This window comes from Carex rostrata, chromosome 10 (assembly GCF_964058835.1).
Source record: "Carex rostrata chromosome 10, lpCarRost1.2, whole genome shotgun sequence".
Lineage (NCBI taxonomy): Eukaryota > Viridiplantae > Streptophyta > Magnoliopsida > Poales > Cyperaceae > Carex > Carex rostrata.
In genome coordinates, this window is record NC_135927.1 from 4,145,821 (window position 1) to 4,170,888 (window position 25,068).

General features: G+C 34.6%; 1 protein-coding gene, 1 long non-coding RNA gene and 2 pseudogenes across 5 annotated transcripts; 2 read left to right on the plus strand and 2 right to left on the minus strand.

Annotated features, from left to right (window-relative positions):
* Nucleotides 1–3,174: 3,174 nt before the first annotated feature.
* LOC144560787 (uncharacterized) lies at nt 3,175–5,518 on the plus strand. Of its 2 annotated transcripts, XR_013513486.1 has the most exons (5): nt 3,175–3,418; nt 3,734–3,875; nt 4,176–4,236; nt 4,481–4,652; nt 5,103–5,518. It is a non-coding gene; the product is annotated as an uncharacterized LOC144560787 (long non-coding RNA). The 2 variants fall into 2 exon arrangements; XR_013513485.1 differs by having other exon boundaries at nt 3,175–3,875.
* Nucleotides 5,519–6,536: 1,018 nt separating this feature from the next.
* LOC144560125 (putative disease resistance RPP13-like protein 3) lies at nt 6,537–10,942 on the minus strand. The gene is made up of 3 exons (XM_078309283.1): nt 9,602–10,942; nt 9,209–9,352; nt 6,537–8,067 (listed from the first exon to the last, which is right to left on the minus strand). The coding sequence occupies exons 1-3, from the start codon at nt 10,855–10,857 to the stop codon at nt 6,786–6,788; spliced, it is 2,682 nt and encodes an 893-aa protein (XP_078165409.1). The 5' UTR covers nt 10,858–10,942; the 3' UTR covers nt 6,537–6,785.
* A 2,560-nt stretch (nt 10,943–13,502) lies between these two features.
* On the plus strand, nt 13,503–18,350 carry LOC144560127 (LRR receptor kinase SERK2-like; annotated as a pseudogene). Its single transcript, XR_013513331.1, has 7 exons — nt 13,503–13,864; nt 14,145–14,212; nt 14,333–14,390; nt 15,075–15,205; nt 15,766–15,982; nt 16,953–17,347; nt 18,023–18,350. The product of XR_013513331.1 is annotated as an LRR receptor kinase SERK2-like (transcript).
* A 785-nt stretch (nt 18,351–19,135) lies between these two features.
* Nucleotides 19,136–24,350, minus strand: LOC144560128 (LRR receptor kinase SERK2-like; annotated as a pseudogene). Its single transcript, XR_013513332.1, has 7 exons — nt 24,142–24,350; nt 23,794–23,861; nt 23,616–23,664; nt 22,801–22,931; nt 21,802–22,021; nt 20,471–20,880; nt 19,136–19,571 (listed from the first exon to the last, which is right to left on the minus strand). The product of XR_013513332.1 is annotated as an LRR receptor kinase SERK2-like (transcript).
* Between the last annotated feature and the right edge of the window lie 718 nt (nt 24,351–25,068).

Here is a 25,068-nt window from a genome sequence, read left to right on the forward strand (position 1 = left end):
TAAGCCACTTTGAAAATCGCTGATCCGGTGGTCCAGAAATTTTTACTGTTTATACTGTTCATCCGGATTTTCAGATTTTCAATAAATCTAAAAAAATAGTTAAAAAATTCCAAAAAATGTAAAATTTGGTCACCAAGCACATATTAATATGGAGAACAAGATGAACGGCTTGGATCGGTCATTTGGACTTTGAATCGGTAATTTATGGTTCAATGCATAAGAGTGCCTATGCATTGCAATGCACCATAGCCCATCTCTCTCTCTCTATATATATATGCGGTATAGGTCAGCTCTATGTATAATTGTTACCTGAAGTTATATTAGTAATCATTTCATCAAAAATTATACTTGCCAATTATCATGCATAGGAAATTATGTTTTTGTGCCTCAATTACATCCGGAATGACATCTTAAAAACATAAACGGCTCGAATGCTAGGTCGATGCCCATTTCTATTACAGTAATTTAGCATACCAAAATTACTTCTCCTAAAAAGATATACTAAAATTAATACGCAATTTTTTTTTTAATCTAAATCAGTATTTTAGAACGTTCTCTTAAAGTTAAAGTTAGGCCGAACTGATTTCAATTTGGGGCATCCCAATGGGCCCATGGTTTGTTTCCAGATATTTGAGGAGGGCTTTGAGGCCCATTTAATTAAATTATTTAGTTTACGTAGTTTTGAACTGATGGCAATAGATTTGATTTAATCAAGTAGATATGAGTATGACTGTAACACATTTGATCATTTTGTTGTGTAGCATTTAGTAGTGTACAATTGATGTAACGTCTTTTCACATTTCCAAGTTCCAACCAGAAGTCCCCATTTCACTCTAAAAAGACGAATGAAATAAAAATAAATCCACTAAATAAGGAGTAAAATTGATGGAGTAAGTGGGAGTAAGATTTAAATTAATTCAATTTAGTTTACTCCATCTAGAGAGATGATTTAGGTTACTCCACCAAACATGATTAACTTACTCCACCTTAACTTGAAGTAAGCAATTTACTCTGAATTAAAGTTACTCCACAATCAAACATGACCATTGTCTTTAGTTCCCATTTACATTTTCTATACATTGTTACCAATCTAATCTATTGACGTGGTACACTGTTACCCGAGTACTGTAAAACTTAGCTATTTGGTTTCTATTTTGGATGTAGAATTGAGCAGCCTCAGTCAACTTCCAATTGCCTCAACATTCTGGCTAATACATATATTTTTTTTTCCCTTTTTTAACCATGATTTAATTATTGTTTTATTATATTTCTTTTAAAAAAAAATAATTGTGATGGAATATCCCGTTCAGTGAAGTCCAATCAAGCTCGACTTAATTATCAAGATAATCGCAGCTAAATTACTGAAATTTAAAAAAAGAATAAAAACATAATTAAAATTACTGTGCAAGGGCCATAAGGTTACTACTAATTAGCATTATTCTTAGAGTAGATAGATTTAAGACATGTTCTCCCCGCTGAGTTAAGACTCGGGCGGAAAAGTTGCATTTGAGGGAGCCAATGCATGAAAACCAAAGGTGCAAAAAACTGAAAATTTTTTAGTTACCACCCAAGAAAAATCAAAATTAATTGATTACCACCTGTTTGGGTTTTTCTCATCTACCATCCACACAGACTGGGCATGCGCACAGATCTGGATTGGTGTGCGAACTGGAGAGGTGCACCAATTGGTGCGCATACTGGGGACGTGCACCCATTTTTTTATTTTTGTTTTGTGGTTTTGGACTTAAAATTTTGATTTGAAATTCTGAATTTAAATTTTCATTAAAAGATTGCAAAATTAACAATTAGCTACTTTAATTAAAAAAGAGTCCAATTCTCAAATTCCCTCACTCTCTCTCACTCTGTGAGATAAGTTCGTTTCTTTTAAGATCCTGGGATAAATTGCTGCCATAAATTATCACGTTTGTCTAAAAAGAAATGAGGGTAAATTGGTCATAAACTTGGTAATAGGGCCTTGTTTTACTAAGAAAATACCTCTCGAAAGCCTTAGGTTGGGCTGTGTATAATTAAACTAATGCAATCACCAATTTATGTTTTATTTATTGCCAAGGTTAGGGACATTGGTCGGCTTCCCCTTTTTTAGTTCAATTTAATGACAAGAATTCTTTATAGAAAACTATACTCCCACAATTGCTTAATTTTGGGCCATCTCTCTCTTCTTCTTTTTTTTTTAAACCTTCAGACACTGTGAAGTTGTGAGAAGAAATCAAACTCACGACCTTTCGAGAGGTATTTTCTCGGTAAAACAAGGTCCTATTACTAAGTTTATGACCAATTTACCTTCATTTTCTTTTAGACAAACATGATAATTTATGGCGGGAATTTACCCCAGGATATTGCCTTGCTCTCTTAGACATATATTAAGTTCTAAAACAAATGTTCTTCAAAGAGACTAACAACAAGCATCTCGGTAAAATCCTAAACTACATAATAAAGCATCTCGGCCATCTGAAAGGACAAGGTTGCTAAGAGGGAGGGTAATTTGCAGGACGGGGGGAATTTTTGCCCCACCATGGCCGTCTCTACCAGCTTCTCTGCGCTTCTCACCACCTTGTTTCAGAAATCGTGTAATTGAACCTACGGGGAATTGTAGCCCCGCCTGCTCCTGGAGGTGGCCTTTGTGACTTTGGTCGCACCAATCGCCTTTTCTCTTCCAACCATTTTAGATCTAGGTTTTTTTTAAGAGAGAGGTGCTGAAGAGAGCACGAGAAATGAAAAAAATAGGAGGTTTAGGGTTTAGCCTATACACATTTAATTCATAAAAAATCGATTTTTTTCCAAAAATACTTGAATAATATTCATCCTAATTTTTTTTTTACTCTATAAAATTATTTTGACTTTCAAAACTATGACTTCCAAAATTTTGACTTTTCTCTTAAATTTTCGCAAGAATTATTTTTCCTAGATAAATTTAAATCTAAATAAACTAAAATTGACATTTATAATTATGATTTTTGGCTATAAAAACTATAAAAAATTAGAAAGTATTTATTTTTATTTTTTCATAATATTTGTAGTACATACATTAATTAATGGATATCTCCATTCAACAAAATTGTGTCGCAGACAAGTGGGATCCACTTTTTCGAATTTCTTTTCTCCTCTCTGTATCCTACATTCCTAGTCATTCCTCCTGCATTCTCTCCTAGTAAATTCGTTTCTTAATGAAAATTTTTCCTCCATTATACTGTCTATATAGAAAATTTACTAAGTACCATACTTTTCATTTCCCACTAAAACCCCACCAAAAGCAGAAACCTCCAGCGCTTCTTCTCCAACGCCAACCCCGATCGCTTTTCTCCGGCGTCCTCTATCCCGATCCCACCCCATCCAGTCAACTCCCACCGGAAGTGTGCATGCGTGCTGTTTTTCTTTGCTTGGAATTGCGAATTTAAAAGTTAAGTTTGCTTATCTTACGATCTCTTTTTTGGTTCGCCTTTTGCTTTTAAATCAAGCTGGATTAAAAGGTTGACCGGTAAAAGTTGTGAAAAAAAATTGGTGTTTTAGTTTGATGGATATGGTGTTTTAAGACTCAATTATGTTTACACATGTAATCTTATGACCAGAAAGGTGAACTAATAATTGAAACCCACCACCTGTTTGACAATTTGCTTCAAAGAAGTTCTCTCTGTATGAAGGTTTCTTGCCCATTTTTTACTTCAATATTCTGATTGTTTGTATTATACTAAATTTTATGGTTCCATGAATTCAGTAATTCTCACAAAGCTCCACAACATGTATGGGAGAAATGGTATGAAGAGGACACGTGCCCCCAAGTTCTAAAATGCTGCTCGATGTAGTCCTGCCTTGGTACCGACCCACCCTCGCCAAAGCACGAATCAGTGCATTTCCTGGTAGCGTGTCAAATCTCAGATTTTTTTTTTCTTTATGCCTTGTAATGGCATGTGGGATGAGCCCCTCTGATATCTGTTTGTTTATTTGATCCATGATTGTGTAACTTGATCCCCTCTGTAATGGCATGTTTCAAGCCCCTTCTAATCTTATGAACCCAGAACTACTGGTACCGTACCAGCCTTGACCATCTAAGTACTGATATCATCTCAGTACTGGTACCGTACCAGTATCTTGCTGTAGCTGATGCGCCATCTACCACATTATTAATTTTAGAATTTATTTTTTATATTTTTTCTTAGACAAGTTGTGCTTCCTCCTTCTCAAGCCCGTTGATTACAAAACATAGATCTGACTGGAGAGGTGAAACTGGTCTCTCTCCTCACATTATATCATTATAATTACTTTTTTATTTGGTGCAGAAAAATGACAAGATGAAGTATAAGGTGTAACACTCTACTTTTTATGTTCTTTCTGAAAAAATTGTTTTCTGGACCTATTCTTATAATTAAAAAAAATTTACTTAAAAAAAATGTACATGGCACTATCAGCCCCTTCTGCAGTTATAACTTAAAACAAAGGAAATTCTAAAATTAATCATGTGCAGTGATAGACGAAGTGAGAACACGGGACTACCGCTAGCTGTTTCAACCTGAGCAGCTTATTTCTGACAAGGAAGATGCCACTAATAACTTTCACGCTGGCCCAGTAACTTTCCAGGATGCCAACACTTCTGTTGCGAGTATTAGAACCAAGAAGACCGTTCAATTTGTTGACTGGTATGAAAAAAATTGTTTTCTATGTGTGTCAAATACTATTCTGATTCCTTGAGAAAATTAAGTTACTGGTTAGTAAACTGACTTGGGTTATGTTGAATAACTAAATTACTGATGAAGAATAGTTATAATTGGAATGTCTCCTTTGGCTCACATTTATGAAAAAACTTTCACATATTAGTTTAATTCTGTTGAAGGTTTTGTATGTTTCTCATTCATTTGAACGTGTATGGTTGGTTTTAAGCCATGCACTTTACCTTCTTTAATTTGTCATGCTCAGGCTATGAATTGGTTGGTAAGCGGATTCAAGTAATTTCATAATTTGTAGCAACATAGTACCATGATACAAATAAGGTACCTGTTAATAGTCTTAACCAATATATTTTATGCTCCTATTTGGACTAAATCCTACAAAATTTCTAACATGTTGTTCTGAAACTTTCTAATTAAAAGTTGCCCCACCAGCTTCAAGTGCGGCATAAACTACCAAGCCTCAACTGTAGTGCCAGGTGGGGACCTAGCAGAGGTGAGGCGTGTGGTGTGCATGAATTTTCTGAAGTGGATTGGTATTTCGAGCATGGTTATGGGTTCATTTCTATTTTGTTGTTTCTGTTGTGAATTTTTTTTGTATTTAGAGTGGCAGTTTGTATAATTTCGGTGGTGGTTGCAAATGATAAAGTAGTTGGAGCATTCTACTTATTGTGTGTAAAGAAACAAGTTTGATATTTATGGACATGATTGTAAGTAGTTTTTATTTCGTGGATTTAAACTATTTTGTATAAGAATCCACCTCATACATGCAATATTTGTAATATCAAACAAAATAATATGAATATTTCTGTTGATTTTAATATATGGTTTTTATTTTATGTTTATGTACACTTTGAAATTAAATGTTATAAATTGAATGAGCTTTTTTATATACTGTCATTATTCATGTTGTTGTGATTTAAATTCTTCATTTAAAAGGAAATATTAAATAAATAGAAATGCATTTGTCTCCATGAACTAAACGATTGCAAGGGAAAGTCCATACAATTAATGAAATTCGACATGCCAGATTATTTACATGCGCATGTTAATAGAGTATTTACATAGACTTTCAATAAAATATAATATAAATAGGTGGTTAAGTATTTACATGCGCATGGAGTTAAGTATTTGCATGGGCATTGGGTTGAGTTATTGTATGGACCTTCAATTAATTATAATATCTAACTTTCATAATGTATTTATAAGGGGAGATAGAAAACAGTTACATGATTGCACATTACACATTTTCATGCGATACAAGTTACATGAGAGTACTCTTGCAACAAGTTTGAGAAATCCAAAAATGTCATTTCCTTTACATGAACCATTCTTAACTTGCAAAAAACTAGTGCATGCAAAAAACTCATATTCTAGTAGTGTGAGTTCCTTGGACAAGCACAGCTATTAATGACAATTTAGGGAAGAATGCCTACCTCCGTTACTCTTGTACTCATTTTTATATTGTCATAGTAAATTGTCGGGAATCGCAACGGGAAAGAATGAAGGACAAAGCTTCTAAAACTCGCACAAGAAATTAGGGAAGAGAGAGAGAGATGAAGGACAACAAAGAAGTTTCAATGAATGATAATGAACTATTTCGCCAGCGTGGCAATTAGTTGTAAGGAAAACTTTCTAATTTTGCAATTACCGTATATCCAAGGAATTAAAATAGAAATGCCACATCAGATTAGCAATTGGAAAATAAATTCCAATGTACATGCTCAGATGCTCTAAGTGAAGTCATTAGTTTCAAATCCTTGACATGACTAATAAAAGTGAGAAATTCCGCTCTCTATTCGGACACGAAAGACCAACAAAATTTGCATAAGCTAAGCTAGCTAAAAGGTACCAGCCTAGAAAATGACAGCACGATTTTATTACAAATATTAATCTATACATCTGCTAAAATTAATGATATTTACAACACTAATTAAATAAGATTACTAACAATATTGCAAACCCATGCAACCATGTGAAGTGCCAATTAATTATATTTTCATAAAAGAAAACATAAACTATAACAATTAAACCTTCATAAGAAAATACATATCTCCACAACGAGTCGGCAATTCAACCATGTGATGTCTCAAATAATCATTGGGTTTAAATAATGGTTGGTATATGTTTGACTTTTTGCCATTCCTCCCCTGACTTGTTCTTAATTTTTGACTGGAGTTCTGGGTCTATCTTCAGCTCCTGTAGGGTGGTCACACACTGTAGGTCAGGAAGAGCACGTAAATCATTGCAGGATTTAATAAGAAGGTAGTTGAGCACAGGCAATGCTCCGTAATCTACCTTCCATTCCATTATTTTCTGGACATGATTGAGTTTCAGACTTTGAAGTCGGGGGAAACCTCCATACGTGCAAACTATGGTATCCGCCATAATGGTAATGAAGTTCAGGTCCAGACACTTCAAACTACGCAATTTCTCAAGTTTGGGCATTGGATCACCATTCAAAACAAAGGAGAAAAGTGTTAGCTTGGTTAGGTTTGCTGGCAATTCAGCAATTCCAACAGTTGCATTCCCAGAGAGACACATGGTGTGTATGTTTTCGTAACTCGGTGAGGTGCTGAAATCAATCATCTTTCTTGGAGGATAAAAGTTATCAAATCTCACTGAGAGGAGGTTCTTCAACTTGGATATGAGGTCATGCATCAGCATGCCATCATTCCTGTCCTTACAGTGTAGGTTCAACTTACGAACACCAATGAGATAAGGGAAGCTTTTCTTCCATGATATTGGAACTTGGAAACTTCCAAGGCTTCTTAGGTTCACTAAGTTTGCAGTTGATGGTGGTCCCACCAATGGACAATAGAATTGATCCACATAAGAAGAGATTGAAGAGTAATGAACATGCCTCAAACTAGTGATTTTCCAGAAACTTTCTGGTAACTCTTGGATCACTGTATGACTTATATCAAAGGTTTGGAGATTTTGCAAATGACCAATCCATGACGGGATTACAAATACCTGAGTCCCTTCCAAACCCAAGTATCTCAAGTGGATCATTTTTTTCAAATCCGTTGGTAGGTCTTTGAAACTTTTTGTGTTTCTTAGTTCCAAGACTCTGAGCAAAAGAAATCTACTACCTATGATGTCGTTGCATTGGTCTAAATACAAGAATGTTCGAAGTTTGGGCATTTTGATATTTGAAATCTTGGTAGAGGCACCTGGATCATCATTGTCGTTACTCGCATCGATCCCTTTGTGAAATGCCACTCGCCGTGTCATGCTTACATCCTGCTCTACATGTTCTTCCTTCCAGATGTAAAGGAAATCATTTTCTTTGGCTTCACTCAATGCAACTTCACGCAAAAGATCGTGAACCCGGATGGACTTGATAGCACCATCAGGAGATCTCTCAACAACTTGAACCAAACATCTGTGTGTTTAATTGTACAAAAGAAATGGATTAAAAAAAAAAGGAAAATAAAATAAAAATATGTTTTCTTATGTTAGCACACTGTAAATTGTAAATTGCCAATCAAGTTGCAGCTACAAAACTTTGAGTAACAGAGTAAGGTAAATTATGCAAACAACAGAAACAATCTTCCTTTTTTTTAAGAATCCTATTTTTTATGTTTAATAGAACATCTGTAACAGAGGCTCTGCTTTGGTTACTTCCATGGTAAAAGTTGTTATGAAGACAAGGTAAAATAAATTATTACAATCTACACATTAATTTAATTCATAAAAGTTATGGGGTAATGCTGCCAAATGCTTCTGCACTCTTGAGTTGTGATAAAGTTTCAACTTAAGAAATTTTACAACTCGACCCAAAATTCTTAAATTGCAACAAATACCTATTTAACTATCGATTTCAAATAACACATTTAATTTAGCTATTTCCAACAATTTATGTTTAATTTTTTTTTTCATTTTGAGGTAAAATAATTTCTTATGCATTTGAATGATATGTTTTTCATACTAACAGATTAGCTGTACATAACCATTTACTATAACAAACCGTTTCAGTCTTTCAGAAATCAACAAAAAAGTTTGTATAACTCAATTGTTAATTAACATAGAAATATGAAATTTCGCAACACACTTCAAAGTTCCAATACAAAAATAGATGTAAAAGGAGAAAGGAATTTTATACACATTAATTTTTTAGTGGGAACTGGCGGTAATATTCATATATTTATGACATACTAATAGTCCAAACTACAAGTTGCAGTGGACCATTCTAACAGCCGAGATATCTAAACAGGGGCGGATCCACGAAATTCGCCGGGGGGCAAGAAAATAGCGAATTGGATTCAAACCCATTAGCTAATCATGTACTAAATAAAAAACAATGCTCTAACTTATGATCAATACTTTAACTTCTAATCTTAATTCCCAATCAGAATCTAAGGAGTTAATTCTAATTTTAACTCTCAATTTAACCAAAATTACAAATTAGAGTTTCAGAGGATCAAATAAAATTCCGGAGGGGGGGACACAAATAAAATTCAAAATTCAGGGGGTTATTAGAGATGTATTATGTTATAATATTCCTATATTGATGACAATAGTACCTTTGCACTAACTCCTCCAAATAATCTTCGGCACAACCCTCTAATTGCATTCCATTTCTTACATCTATTAAGCCTTCAGCGATCCACATATTCATGAGGGGTTCCGCTTGAATTTCATAGTCCTCCGGAAAGCATGCTAAGTACCTGAAACATATGCCAAAAAAAAAAGTATCAAGAACAAGAATTGATTATTAATTAGTAAGAAATCATGACCTCTCTTCCTAAACAATTTCCTGAGCCTGTAAGGGGTGGATATAAACTGGCCTCAGAGAAATAGCCAAGGTACTTACATGACTGTTTGTGTAGATATATTATTCAATTTTTTACCTAAAAAAATTAATCTTTAATTAAACAATTTAGTATTTTTAAGTTAAAAAAAAAATATAAATTTACCGGAAGCATGATTTGTGAAGATACAACAGATCATCATAGCTGGTGGCTAGAATTCTCATGCATTCTCCGTCGCCAAGGACATGCCAATCCAACATCTGGAGCACTCTAGACCATTCTCGGGGCATAGGAGGTTTACTTGACAAGAGGCCACCCAACACAATGAGTGCCAAAGGCAAGCCATCGCATCTCTTAACTAGCTTTCTAGCGAGATCCGACAGTTCGTCTGGACACTTTGGCGAGGGATCGCTGCTCAGAAGTGCCTTCTTTAGCAAAAGCCTTAAGCTTTCTCCTTCGCTGAGAAACCGAAGAGGATACACACCACTAGAATCTGCGCAATTTGCTACATTAAAGAAACGGCTTGTCATTAGCACCCGGATCCCGTTCCCAACATTGACGAGGCCAGTCTCTAGCTGGGTAAAGACTTTTTCGCTCCACACATCATCTAAGACAATTAGGTAATTCTTGTTTTTCAATAATGCGTTGACTTCTCCTAATAGAAATACAATCTGATCTTCTTGGCTTTCCCCTTTCAACTCTGTAGAATTTGCAAGTTTCATGCGTATTTTCTTTAATACATCAAGGAGATTAAAATTTTGGGAGACAGTTATCCATAAGCAAGAATCAAAATGATTCCTTACAGTTGAACTAGTATACACCTTCTGAGCAAGGGTGGTCTTGCCAAGCCCACCAGGTCCGACTATGGAAATCACACGCCGGCTTTGGTCGCTCCTCCCGTGCAACATTAACAAATTGATTATTTCTCTCTTTTCAGCCTCAAAACCAATAACTTCGCTATTATCGACATCAGGGAGCACACGACGTTTAAAAGAAGGTTGTGTTTGGAAAAGGCTTTCAGAGTGACCTCCATTTTCACTAAGATCTTTTATTCCAAAAGTAGTTCTACCTTCGGAGATTATGCGAAGTTTGGCTTGGATCCTAGAAAGCTTCTCACTAAGAGTGCGACGAGCTAGCCCATTCGGGATGAAACCGAGCTTTCGTGGGTTGGCTTCAACAAGGAATGTGTCGATCGCATCCTCGGTCTCATATGCGACATTCCTCACATCGTGCACCCATCCCTTGATCCTCTCATCACCTCTCTTCTTCTTTGAGTCAGCATCCTTCAGAAAGCACTGCATCTGACTCAGTTGAAGCTTCACCTCATTGACTTTGCGGCCTAATCCAATCTGTAAGCGGAATTCGTCGATGACTAGATCTGCTAACTTCTTTACCACAGCGGACACGATTGCCTGAGTCATCTTGTTCTATTGCAACCTCCCTCTCTAGCTCTCTTTCTCTCTCTTAATTTGCTCTGTAAGATGCAAAAAAGAAAGTGACTTTAATTTGGGACTAGAAGATGGTCAACAGATCCAGATCGTTTTTTCTTTTGTTGGGAGATACATGTCTAATGTCTTTATGAGACTGTTTGCCTCTCAAATTAAGAGAATTGTATTTTCATACAATTCGAAATGTTCAGAGCAATCGATATTTACGAATTCATTTTCTCTGCGTTAACTCAAAAAGAAATTTTTTGAGTTAATTTATCTAGACCGTCCGATTAATTTGAAGATTCGTGTCAATTAAAACCGTACTAATATTAAAAACCCCTATATTTTAGATGAGAGCCGAATGAGCTCCATTTACAATACCAAGATGCATTAACTCAAAAGATACTCTTTTGAATTAATGCAGACAATGTGGACTGGATATTTACACAACACAGGTTCAATAATTCTTAATTCTAAATAAAAATATTGAGTAAACTGTATCGCAAATATTGAGTAAACTGTATCGCAGTGTTGTAATTAATGTGGTAATAGTTGTGATTGCTACAGTAACAATCGAAATACAGTACTGAAAAAAAAAGAAATAAAAAAAGTTATGTGAGGGCACTAAAAAGTGACAAATTGGGATAAAAAATGGGTGGATATCAGCCTCCTTGTTAGCTTAGGGCCTGTTCGGCTGTAAACTAAAATTTATTTTTCACGTGAGGAAATAAAAATTCACTCAAATTGAATTTTTTTTTTCCCACGTAAACAGTAATTTTCAATTCAAAATTTTGGATTCCCGTACCCATTCCTATTCCCACTAGTGCAACCGAACAAGACCTTAGCCTCTGAAGCATGAAAATGTTCATCAATAATTCCGAGTGGGCTTCTTGTCTTCAATAATTGATCTCCATATGTCTGTGGGGTCCACTCTACTGCTACATTATTATAATATAATGTCTTTTCGGACATGTGACTGTAGGGTCCATCTCTACTTAATAAATTAATCATACACGTTATGCAACAAAATTATAATTAACTTCAACAGTTAAACCTGATATTTTTATAAAAACGTACTTGTAATTCAAATTTTATACTTTTTAAATCTTCTTAAAAAAAAATTAAATAGGTAGAAAATCACTGGTTTTTGATGATTCAAAATTTTCAAATCAAGTTATTAAGGGAAAACTGTGAGATTGCCACTACAAAATTTTGAAATTGTGAGATTGCCACTATAAACTTTAAAATTGTAAAATTGCCACTACAAAACCTCTTAAATTGTGAGATTGTCATTCTGATATAATTTTTATACTTTTTTTTATTAAAAATAATCTGAAAAATTCTGTTTTAAATACGTATTTCTATATTTCCAATTTTGAAGTGGCAATCTCACAATTTTTCTTATTTTTTTTATCTAAAAAAATAATTAAAGTATAATAAAAATGTAAAATGACATTTTTAATATAAAGAGAATGTTAACTGGTTTAGATTGTTTGGTCTTGTTAACCCTACAATCTTGGTTTTGACTAGTACTTGATAGAAATCAAGTTCTCGCAATATATATATTTTTTTCCTTTCTAAAATTTATATTATGAGAAAAAAAATATTTTCGATGGATATCACATTCACTTTTGAATTCGATGGGCTCCACTGCTATCTGATATGCATTAAAATCTGTGTGCACTTAATCTGCACAAATATTAAAGCGAGTACGAATGAATATTAAAGCAAACATACAAATATTGAAATAAATCAAATGGCAGTGGAGCAGATTTCAAATATTCGAATACGGATAGTTGCAATACAGATACAGATATAATTTATATGGATTGAAATACGGATACAATTTTAATTTTGGAATCAAATATATTTCAAATTTTTAGATATCCGAAAAACCGCTATGAATTGAATCTCTCCGTCTTCACCGAACAACTACTTTATCACATTAATTTTTTTTTTTTGGGAAATGAAACAGAGACAGACTCACTCACATGATACATATTGAATTCAACAAAACATGTGGGAATAAACATAAAAATAATAAATTATTTAATTTATTTGTTGGTTTCTAAGATAGTTAATAGTTCTACGTTGAACTAAATTAATTTATGATACAATGAAAAATCAGGAATTATTCAAAGATACCGGTCACTGGGGAAGAATTACAAATTAATTTACCTAATGATATCCATATATTAAATTGTTTTCATTTTTTTAATAAGAAAAATAATTTGTTAAATAATAAGTTAATTTTGTTACCATATCCGAATTATATCCATATATGTTATGTTAAATATCCAATCCGTACCCGTATCTATTTATTATCCAATTCGTATACAGATACGTATATAATTTTATCACTATCTGATCCGTATCCGATCCGTTTGCACCTCTGTTAGGTCCGCCAATAACTAGGGGATTTGAAAGTCATGGATTGTTTACTGGCTTGGGTGATACATGGGACAAAGTTTTGATTTTGAAATTTGGGAAACAATTACATTTTTTACCGGTTGCATTATTTAATTATGAGGATAAAATGGAAATTCCACAAATTTTAAATAATTTTTAAAAGATTTGTGAATTTTCAAACTTTTGACGGGGTAAATATGATATTGTAAATTTTAGAAGGAAAAATAGGTAATCTCGGTTTTTCAGGGGTATACATGAAATTTCCCTTATTTTATTTTGTTTCCTTATTCATATAATGCAAAGTTTCTCTCTGCAAATTTCTCCATTCTGTTTCGTCACTCAAAGCCCTCTTCCTCCCTCCTCGGCAAGTCTTCCTCCTTGACTGCTCTTTCCAGAAGAACGGCGCCTCTGGCACTGCCACGTGTGATCAATTGTGTCATTCTTTCTCTTTTTGGCTTGGCAACAAAATCACTGCCTTCTATGTTGCCCCATTTATTTTATTTTATTGAAGTGTTCATTTGATTTGGTCAGTTCCTTTTGGTGCTCTTGCTAGAGAAGGTAGCAGAGGTGAACTCTCAGAATTAGTGTGGTGAGATTTTTTTATGCAATTGATCATTTTTTTATGAAGCCTTTATCTGACTTTGATTAACTAGATAGGGGTCAATTTGGCAATCAACCTCAGTGAGGTTTCTTTTAGTTCACACAATGTTAATTAATTTTAACCTATTTTATCTGCATCAATTCTTAAGATATATAGCATGGCAAGGCCAATTTGCATCAACTGTTGGGTTACTAATGGTTCAATTGAATTAAATTTCTTGCTCATATCTGTCTGATTTTGACGAGGATTACAATTGAATTAGTTGTAGGCTGCATCCATTAATCAAGCACGGGGTCTCCGTTCTAAGAGATGAAAATACCCCGTCTTCTATCTTTAGTAAGTTGACTTTGGTTTCCTCAAGTATTTACACATTCTTAGTGTCAAATTGGAAATTAGCCAATTGGGGAATTTAATTTAGCATTATCTGACATTGATATCTTTTTCATAATATTTTAGTTAATGCAGGAAGTGTCATGGCAGAGTTTGAAAGTTTGCTCAAAGCAACCAGGAGTTGGTACTTTTATGTTAAAATTTTTAGTGGTCTATATTATATTGTTTGTGCATACTCAGGAATAAAAAGGTTTCTCAGAGTTTTCTTAGTCCAGCGATTTTTGAATGTGTGCAATGCTCAACAGCGACTAAGCATTTGTTGAACTAAAGCATAATATGTTAGCCAATGGAATACTGGCATCTATGGGTCTGTATGTACAAGAAGAGTTAGGTTATGGTACTATCCATAGCGCATATTGGTCCATGCTATGGATCAATAGCTTCATTTTCAATGTCCAAAAATGAATCTAAACCGTTCAACATGATCTCCATAGAAAAATATACTTGTATATCCAATTTTACAGTTTTTTTAGAATATTTTTACTATTTTTTTTTATATAGATAGAAATTCACTTGATCTAAAGATTCTAGACCGTTCAAAATTAGTGATTAGAAGATCTAAAAGATATAAAATTTAGTATGCAAGTACATTTTCATATAGAAATAGCTTTGAACGGTTGAGAACAACTACTTGAACTTTGAAAATGAAAATATTGATCTTTATTACGGACCAATCTGTGCTATGCATAGTACCATAGCCTCACTCGTACCAGAATGTAACACCAACCCTTTATTCTTACTGTTTTCTCAGTACAGTATTTGAAATGTACATTTCCTCAGGTTAAGTTCTATTAATTGTCTTAAACAGCTGAGGAGGATCCGGAGGAGGATCTAGAGGTGCACCTCGGCCAGCTCAAGAGATTTTCATTGTTGGAGTTACAAGTCGCAACTGATAATTTTAGCAATGGAAACCTCCTTGGCATTGGTGGTTTTGGAAAGGTACATCAAGCATGAAAACTTTACATTCCTTTAAACCGGGACCCACTTAAGTTTGACCTGATCCAAACCCTAGTGGTTTAAATCTGAAGAATCTTGATACATAACCTCAATATTGACCTCAATTGAAATACTTGATTGCAACCTTGAAGTATTTCTATGGACAGTTATCAAGAGTGAGGCTATGTTACTTTGAAAAGTGCGGATTGGCCAGTACTATGGATTAATATCTCTGTTTTTGAAGTTCAAATAGTCAATCTGAACCGCTCAACATGATATCTATATGAAAATGTAGTTGGAGACCGGATTTTACTTTTTTTAGAAACTTTTGCTATTTTTTAGATAGGTTGAAAATCACTACTTTTGGATGGTGTAGAATTTTAAAATTATGTGATTTTCTACTTTAAAAAATAGTAAAAAATTCTTTTATAAATGTAAAATTAATCTCCAAGTACATGTCATATGAACATCATGTTGGACGGTTCGAATTGACTGTTTGGACATTTTAAAAAAAAAATGTCGGCATTATGCCTTCGAAACCCTAAATTTGGTACTTACACCAGGTGTACAAAGGAAAATTAGCAGATGGGTCTCTGGTGGCAGTAAAACAAGAGGAGGTGTGCAACGCCCGCAGTGAACTCGAGTTCCAGATGGCATTGGAGGTCAGTATGGCAGTGCACCGCAACCTCTTGAGATTACGTGGGTTTTGCATGACCCCAACCAAACGGTTGCTAGTTTATCCCTATATGACCAATGGAAGTGTGGCGTCTTGCTTAAGAGGTATTATTGCTCGCAAATTGGGACCACAATTATGAGAGGCGGATGCACATTCATTTTAAAAAAAATTGTATATCATGTATTAGAACAAATTGCTATGGAGTACACTAAAATTGACCCTTATATGCATCATGAAAATTTTCTATGATTTAATCCCCATTCACATTTGATCACCACAGCTTGAAAGATTGGCTCTACCCTTAATAATTGTGGTACTCATCTCCAGCTTGTTTGGTTCAGTTTCAATATTTTGAGTAGTCATGGTTCAAATGATCAATTCATATCTTCTGAGGTAACTCAAATTTTGAGCTTAGATCCGGACCGTCTGGTTAAAATCCACATGAATATTAAAGCCCCAAGCATTACAGGCATTGGCCGGATTGGCCAGATTGGCCCGAATTCTCATGTGACATGGTTTAAATGAGGTTTATAAATCCAAATTCTGAAGCTCAATATTTCCTACATTGTTAGCTTGAACGGCTTACCAAAACAAGCTAGTTTCTGTTGCAATATGTGCCATATTTTTTATTTATAGAAATAATATGAAAATAATATAAGGTTCTAAACGGATTTAAAGGGTATTTATATTCGGTGGAAAGAACCAAAAATTATTTTTGGTCCCTTCTAATGGAAACGATTTTTTTTTAGGGTAGCTTTAGATAGGCCTGCTAATAATTTTTAGGTTGGTTTAAAAAAAAATTCCAAAGGGACTGAAAAAAAAATATTCGGTTCCTTTAGAAGGGACCAAAATATTTTTTCAGTTCTCTCTACCGAATCAAAATACCCTTGTAATTCAACTAGAACCTTTATTATTTTAATATTATTTCTAAGAAATAATTTTTTCTTTGCTTTTTGTGACACAACAAGCTCTATCCCTACTAGCACCTATAACTGGTTCAGCATCACATGTAGTAGTTAGTGTGCACAAACTTCTGACAAGGCTCTAATCTCGTCATTTGTAAATTTTTCATAGAGCGAGTTGAGAATGTGCCACTACTTAGTTGGCCGAAGCGCGGAAGAATCGCATTGGGGGTCGCGCGGGGGCTGTCATACCTACACCACCATTGCGACCCCAAAATCATCCACCGGGATGTAAAAGCAGCGAACATTTTACTAGACGAAGATTTCGAGGCGGTGGTCGGAGATTTTGAGCTTGCAATGTTGATGGATTACAAAGACACGTATGTTACTACGGATGTGTGTGGGACCTGGGGGCATATTGCTCCGGAGTATGCGTTGACCGGGAAATCCTCTGAGAAAACAGATGTTTTTGCCTACGGGATTATGTTGTTAGAGCTTATTACGGGGCAACGGGCGTTTGATCTTGCCAGGCTGGCGAATGATGATGACCTGCTGCTGCTTGATTGGGTACTGTTTTATTTGTTTTGTTTTAATTTTTATGTGACGATTATTTCCCTAAATTCCTTGGGCAATGCATGCTTATTTTGAATAATCAGCCATCCTAAAAATGTGTTAGTAAAGTCATCAATTTTTTTTTCATATTTTCTAGAGCCAAGAGATAAAGAGTGAGGTAATGGCAGTTGGTACTATGCATATTGCAGATTGGTCTGTACTATAAATCAATATTTTATTTTTTCAAAGTTCAGATAGTTGATTGAAACCATTTAACATGATTTCAATATGAAAATGTACTTGCAAACTAAATTTTATATCTTTTAGAATTTTTTACTATTTTCTTAAATATGCATAGTACGGACCAATATGCACTTTGCATCATTGATCTGTTCTGTTCTAATTTTTATGCGACAATTATTGTCATCACTGTATGTTCTGTTCTAATTTTTATGCGACAATTATTGTCATCACTGTTTGTTACGTTCTAATTTTTATGCGACAATTATTGTCATCTATTCATTCCATCCATTCAACCATCATTGATTGATCATCCTAAATTCCCAGTAATGCAAGCACATTTTGAAAAATCAACCATCATAAAAATGTGTTAGAGAGATCGCAAAAAATTTGAATATTTTTTAGTTTCAAGAAATATTCATTAAAGCATGCTGGCTTGTCTATAAATAGGTCGAAGGGCTTTTAAGGGAGAAAAAACTCGACATCATAATTGACCCCGACCTGAGAAACGACTTGATAGAGATCGAGGTAGAGTCATTGATCCAAGTTGCCTTGCTGTGCACTCAAGCCTTTCCACTGGAGAGGCCCAAGATGTCACAAGTGGTACGGATGCTCGAAGGAGATGGCCTCGCAGAGAGATGGGAAGAGTGGCAAAAGGGGGAGGTGGTACAAATCCAAAATGATTTAGTAGCCCAACAGGGGGAGGTGTTCATCGACTCAGACTAATAACCTTGCTGCCATTGAATTGTCTCAACCCAATTGATCAAGTAGTATTTGAGTGAGGCTATGGTAATCGACCAATATTATGGATCCAAACAGCTAAATATGGACTCTAACAGCTAAATATGATGTCCATATAAAAAGAGAGGAACAGAGGCTTCTAGAAGTTCTAGGGCAATGGGAAATTTAGTATATAAACTTTTTCTTAGGGTAAGTTCTAGAAGTATACAATATACATGTGTAGTATAGCAGTTAAATGTTGGATTATTATATTTGTATTATTGTCATGTCATGTAAGGTTAACCATAATATTTTTATGTACATTTTTCTGAAAGTTATATGTCTGACATGTAATTAAAAGAGAGAAACAGAGGCTTCTATTTTCATACGTGTAATGCAAGGAGAAGTCATATTCGATTATTTTTTTTTTTTGACAATTTTGGTGAATTTTTGAATCATAAATGAATTTCTCCTTAAAAATTCACAAACCATCCTAGCTAAATAACAATTTTCTCCTTAAAACGATAAAAGTGGTGAGCCTATGTTGGGTCTTGTGGGCCTGGTTATTTGGTGCGGTTGGGCCTGTGTTGGATCTTGTCGACTGTCCTTGTTGGGCTGGTTATTTGGTGCATTCTGTAATTGAGGCAGGCTGGGTATATTGAATTAGATTACAATATTGTCAAATTATTATATTATCATTGAATCATCACCAAAAAAAATATTATCTTATCAGCACTAAAAATTCAATTGTGATAATTAGAAAAACTAGATCACCTTTTGTGCACAGAAGAATGTAAAAAACTCATTGATTTTTTACTTATCTAAACAAATTGTAAATTTTTTTATAAAAATATAAAATTTGGTCTACAAGTTCATTATAATATAGACATCGTATTTAGCTATTTGGATCAACTATATAAACTTTAAAAATAGAGATATAGATCCATAATACGGGTCGATTACCAACGCCTCACTCATACTAGATCACCTGGGTCGAGACAATTCAATGGCAGCAAGGTTATTAGTCTGAGTCGATGTACATATAATCAGCTTGGATTCGTACCACATCCATCTTTTGCCACTCTTCCCATCTCTCAGCAAGGCCGTCTCCTTCAAGCATCCGTACTACTTCTGACATCTTGGGCCTCCCCATTGGAGAGTCTTGAGTGCACAGCAAGGCAACTTGGATCAATGACTCTACCTCGATCTCTATGAAGTTGTTTCTCAGGTTGGGGTCAATTATGATGTCGAGTTTTTTCTCCCTTAAAAGCCCTTTGACCTATTTGTAGACAAGTCAGCATGATTTAATATATATATATATTTCTTGAAACTAAAAAATATTCAAATTTTTTGCGAGCTCTAACACATTTTCATGATGGTGATTATTCATGATGTGCATGCATTACATGGAATTTAGGATGATTGATCCAGGATGGTTGAATGGACAATTTTTTTTTTATTTATATAAACTATTAGAATAGTATATAGCATTAGAATGAGTACACTAGGTTTTTGATGCCATTGACGGAACCGTAAAAGCAATGCCCCTCCATTCTATGGAGCCAAATTTTATATTCTGATCCATTAAATTCATCACACGTCACAGACGTTGCTGGACTTGTTGACATAGGATCGGAACAATCCAAACATTAGAATCGGAAAAAAATTCAAATCCGTTGCTAATTTGGAGCCGAACTTTTTTTTAATGACTCTGTCTATGCATGCATCAAAATGTTCGGGCAATCATTCTAATACCCTATATTATTTTATATTAATTCCTATAAATAAAATACACTTAAATGGATGGATGAATAGATGACAGTAACCATCACCTAAAAATTATAACAAAGAAAATGAAATAGTAGACCTTCAAAAAAAGAAATTGAAATAGTATCCAATCAAGCAGCAGCACGTCATCTGCTTCGGGTAAATATGATATTATGAATTTGAAATGAGATTTAATATAAAAGACAATAAAATGAGTAAATTTGTGAATTTTTGAAATTTAGAAGGGTAAATAACTAAATATGATATAATGAATTTTAGAGGGTAAAATATGCAATTTCGAAGTTTTTGAGGGGTATATGAAATTCATCCAAAAAAAGGGGGGAAATGCAGAATTTTTCGATTTTTCTAACACATTTTTATGATGGTTGATTATTCAAAACATTCATGTACCCAATCAAGCAGCAACACATAATTAGCATTCGTCACGTCATCATCATTCGGCAGCCTGGCACAATCATACGCTCGTCGCCCTGTAATAAGCTCGAACAACATAATCCCGTAACCAAAAACATCTGTTTTCTCTGACAATTTCCCGGTCAACGCATACTCTGGAGCCATATGCCCGAAGGTCCCCCACACATCCGTAGTAACATGCGTGTCTTTGGAATCCATCAACATTGCAAGCTCGAAATCTCCAACCACCGCCTCAAAATCTTCGTCTAGTAAAATGTTTGTCGCTTTTACATTCCGGTGGATGATTTTGGGGTCGCAATGGTGTAGGTACAACAGCCCCTGCGCGGCCCCCAGTGCGATTCTTCTGCGCTTCAGCCAACTAAGTGGTGACACATTCTCAACTCGCTCTATGAAAAATTTACAAATGACGAGATTAGAGCCTTGTCAGAAGTCTGTACACACTAACTACAACACGAATGTAACGCATAAGTTCGGGTTGTATACGTAATTCGTAAAATGGCACATCTGAGACGTTATTTCAGAGCTAATGTGCGATGCTGTACCAGTTATAGGTGCCAGTAGTTATAGAGCTTGTTGTGACAGAAAAAGCAGAATTTTTTATTTATAGAAATAATATTAAAATAAATTAGGTTCTAGTTGGATTAGATGGGTAAGTTGATTCGGAAGAAAGAACTGAAAAAAAAAAAATTTTGGTCCCTTCTAAAGGGACTGAATTTTTTTTTCATTCCCTTGAGAATTTTTTTTTACCAAACCGAAAAATTATTAGCAGGCCTTCAGAGGTACCCCCAAAAAAAATTCGGTTCCTTTGGAAGGGATCAAATTTTTTTTGGTTGTTTCCACCAAATATAATCCGATTAGAACCAATATTATTTTAATATTACTTCTATAATTAAAAAACATTACAGAGACGTTCCTATTAGAGAACACAATTAATTTAAGTGCACATATTGCAACATTAACTAGCTTGTCTTTGTAATAAGCCGATCAAACTAACAATGTAGGCAATATTGAGCTTCAGAATTTAGGTTTATAAACCCCATTTAAACCAAGTCCGCATCCTCTGAGTTAACTCAAATTTTGATTTTAGCTCCGGACCGCCCGATCAAAATCCAGGCCAGTCCGGCGAACTCCTGTAATGCACAGGGCTTCAATATTCATGCGGATTTAAATCAGACGGTCCGGATCAAAGCTCAAAATTTGAGCTAACTCAGAGGATACAAATTCATTTGAACCATGACTACTCAAAATATTGAAATTGAACCAAACAAGCTGTAGATGAGTACTATACTTATTAGGGGCAATAATACCTCTTAAGCAAGACGCCACACTTCCATTGGCCATATAGGGATAAACTAGAAACCGTTCAGTTGGGGTCATGCAAAACCCGCGTAATCTCAAGAGATTGCGGTGCACTGCCATACTGACCTCCAATTCTGCCTGGAACTGGAGTTCACGGCTTGTGCTCCGCTCCTCCTTGTGTCGTTTTACTGCCACCATAGACCCATCTACTAACCTTCCCTTGTACACCTGGTCTAAGTACCAAATTTAGGGTTTCACAGGCATCAACGCATAATGGCAAATTTTTCTGGTGCTAAAAAATTAGAGGTATCAGATCAGCTGATCAGGTTAAGCTTGGGTCAGATTGGGTGATTACTAATTGTTCAGTCCATTCAATTTGGATTTTTAATTGACAGTTTTAGTTGATGCAAGTTTCTTATATTTCAGGTGCATATTGATAGTTGGAGTGAGGCTATGCTACTTTGCAAAGCGCACACAGATTCATACTATGGATCCATATCTTTTCCAAATTCCAAACGGTCGATTTGAACCATTTAACATGATCTTCATTTGAAATATACTTGGAGATCAAATTTTGCATTTATTAGAATTTATTAACTATTTTTTAAAGTAGAAAATCACCTAATTAAAAATTCTGCATGATCTGCAAATAGTGATTTTCAACCTATCTAAAAAATAGCAAAAGTTTCTAAAAAAAGTAAAATCCGGTCTCCAACTACATTTTCATATAGATATCATGTTGAGCGGTTCAGATTGACTATTTGAACTTCAAAAACAGAGATATTAATCCATAGTACTGGCCAATCCGCACTTTTCAAAGTAACATAGCCTCACTCTTGATAACTGTCCATAGAAATACTTCAAGGTTGCAATCAAGTATTTCAATTGAGGTCAATATTGAGGTTATGTATCAAGATTCTTCAGATTTAAACCACTAGGGTTTGGATCAGGTCAAACTTAAGTGGGTCCCGGTTTAAAGGAATGTAAAGTTTTCAGGCTTGATGTACCTTTCCAAAACCACCAATGCCAAGGAGGTTTCCATTGCTAAAATTATCAGTTGCGACTTGTAACTCCAACAATGAAAATCTCTTGAGCTGGCCGAGGTGTACCTCTAGATCCTCCTCCGGATCCTCCTCAGCTGTTTAAGACAATTAATAGAACTTAACCTGAGGAAATGTACATTTCAAATACTGTACTGAGAAAACAGTAAGAATAAAGGGTTGGTGTTACATTCTGGTACGAGTGAGGCTATGGTACTATGCATAGCACAGATTGGTCCATAATAAAGATCAATATTTTCATTTTCAAAGTTCAAGTAGTTGTTCTCAACCGTTCAAAGCTATTTCTATATGAAAATGTACTTGCATACTAAATTTTATATCTTTTAGATCTTCTAATCACTAATTTTGAACGGTCTAGAATCTTTAGATCAAGTGAATTTCTATCTATATAAAAAAAAATAGTAAAAATATTCTAAAAAAACTGTAAAATTGGATATACAAGTATATTTTTCTATGGAGATCATGTTGAACGGTTTAGATTCATTTTTGGACATTGAAAATGAAGCTATTGATCCATAGCATGGACCAATATGCGCTATGGATAGTACCATAACCTAACTCTTCTTGTACATACAGACCCATAGATGCCAGTATTCCATTGGCTAACATATTATGCTTTAGTTCAACAAATGCTTAGTCGCTGTTGAGCATTGCACACATTCAAAAATCGCTGGACTAAGAAAACTCTGAGAAACCTTTTTATTCCTGAGTATGCACAAACAATATAATATAGACCACTAAAAATTTTAACATAAAAGTACCAACTCCTGGTTGCTTTGAGCAAACTTTCAAACTCTGCCATGACACTTCCTGCATTAACTAAAATATTATGAAAAAGATATCAATGTCAGATAATGCTAAATTAAATTCCCCAATTGGCTAATTTCCAATTTGACACTAAGAATGTGTAAATACTTGAGGAAACCAAAGTCAACTTACTAAAGATAGAAGACGGGGTATTTTCATCTCTTAGAACGGAGACCCCGTGCTTGATTAATGGATGCAGCCTACAACTAATTCAATTGTAATCCTCGTCAAAATCAGACAGATATGAGCAAGAAATTTAATTCAATTGAACCATTAGTAACCCAACAGTTGATGCAAATTGGCCTTGCCATGCTATATATCTTAAGAATTGATGCAGATAAAATAGGTTAAAATTAATTAACATTGTGTGAACTAAAAGAAACCTCACTGAGGTTGATTGCCAAATTGAACCCTATCTAGTTAATCAAAGTCAGATAAAGGCTTCATAAAAAAATGATCAATTGCATAAAAAAATCTCACCACACTAATTCTGAGAGTTCACCTCTGCTACCTTCTCTAGCAAGAGCACCAAAAGGAACTGCCCAAATCAATCAACACTTCAATCAAAAATAAAAAAAACGGGCAACAGAGGCGCCGATCCGGTGGCCCCGCCGCTTGAAAGAGTGGCCAAAGAGGAAGACTTGCTAAGGAGGGAGGGAGAGGGCTTTTGAGTGAGGAAACAGAATGGAGAAATTTGCAGAGAGGAACTTTGCAAATTTCATGTATACCCCTCAAAAACAAAATAAAATAAGGGAAAATTTCATGTATACCCCTAAAAAATCGAGATTACTCATTTTTCCTTCTAAAATTTACAATCATATTTACCCCCTCAAAATTTTGAAAATCCACAAATTTTCTCAATCTGTGGTCCTTTCTTTTAAAAATTATTTAAAATTTGTGGAATTTCTATTTTATCCTCGTAATTAAATAATGCAACCGGTAAAAAATGTAATTGTTTCCCAAGATTAAAAATCAAAACTTTGTCCCATGTATCACCCAAGCCAGTAAACAATCCATGGCTTCCAAATCCCCTAGTCATTGGCGGACCTAACATTATAGAGGTGCAAACGGGTCGGATAGTGGTAAAATTATATCCATATATGTTTCTATTTTTCAGATATGTATACGGATCGGATAATAAACGGATACGGATACGGATTGGATATTTAACAAAATAGATATGGATACGGATACGGATATAATTCGGATATGGTAACAAAATTAACTTATTATTTAACAAATTATTTTTCTTATTAAAAAAATTAATATATGGATATCATTAGGTAAATTAATTTGTAATTCTTCCCAGTGACCGGTATCTTTAAATAATTTCTGATTTTTCATTGTATCATAAATTAACTATTAACTATCTTAGAAACAAACAAATTAATTAAATAATTTATTATT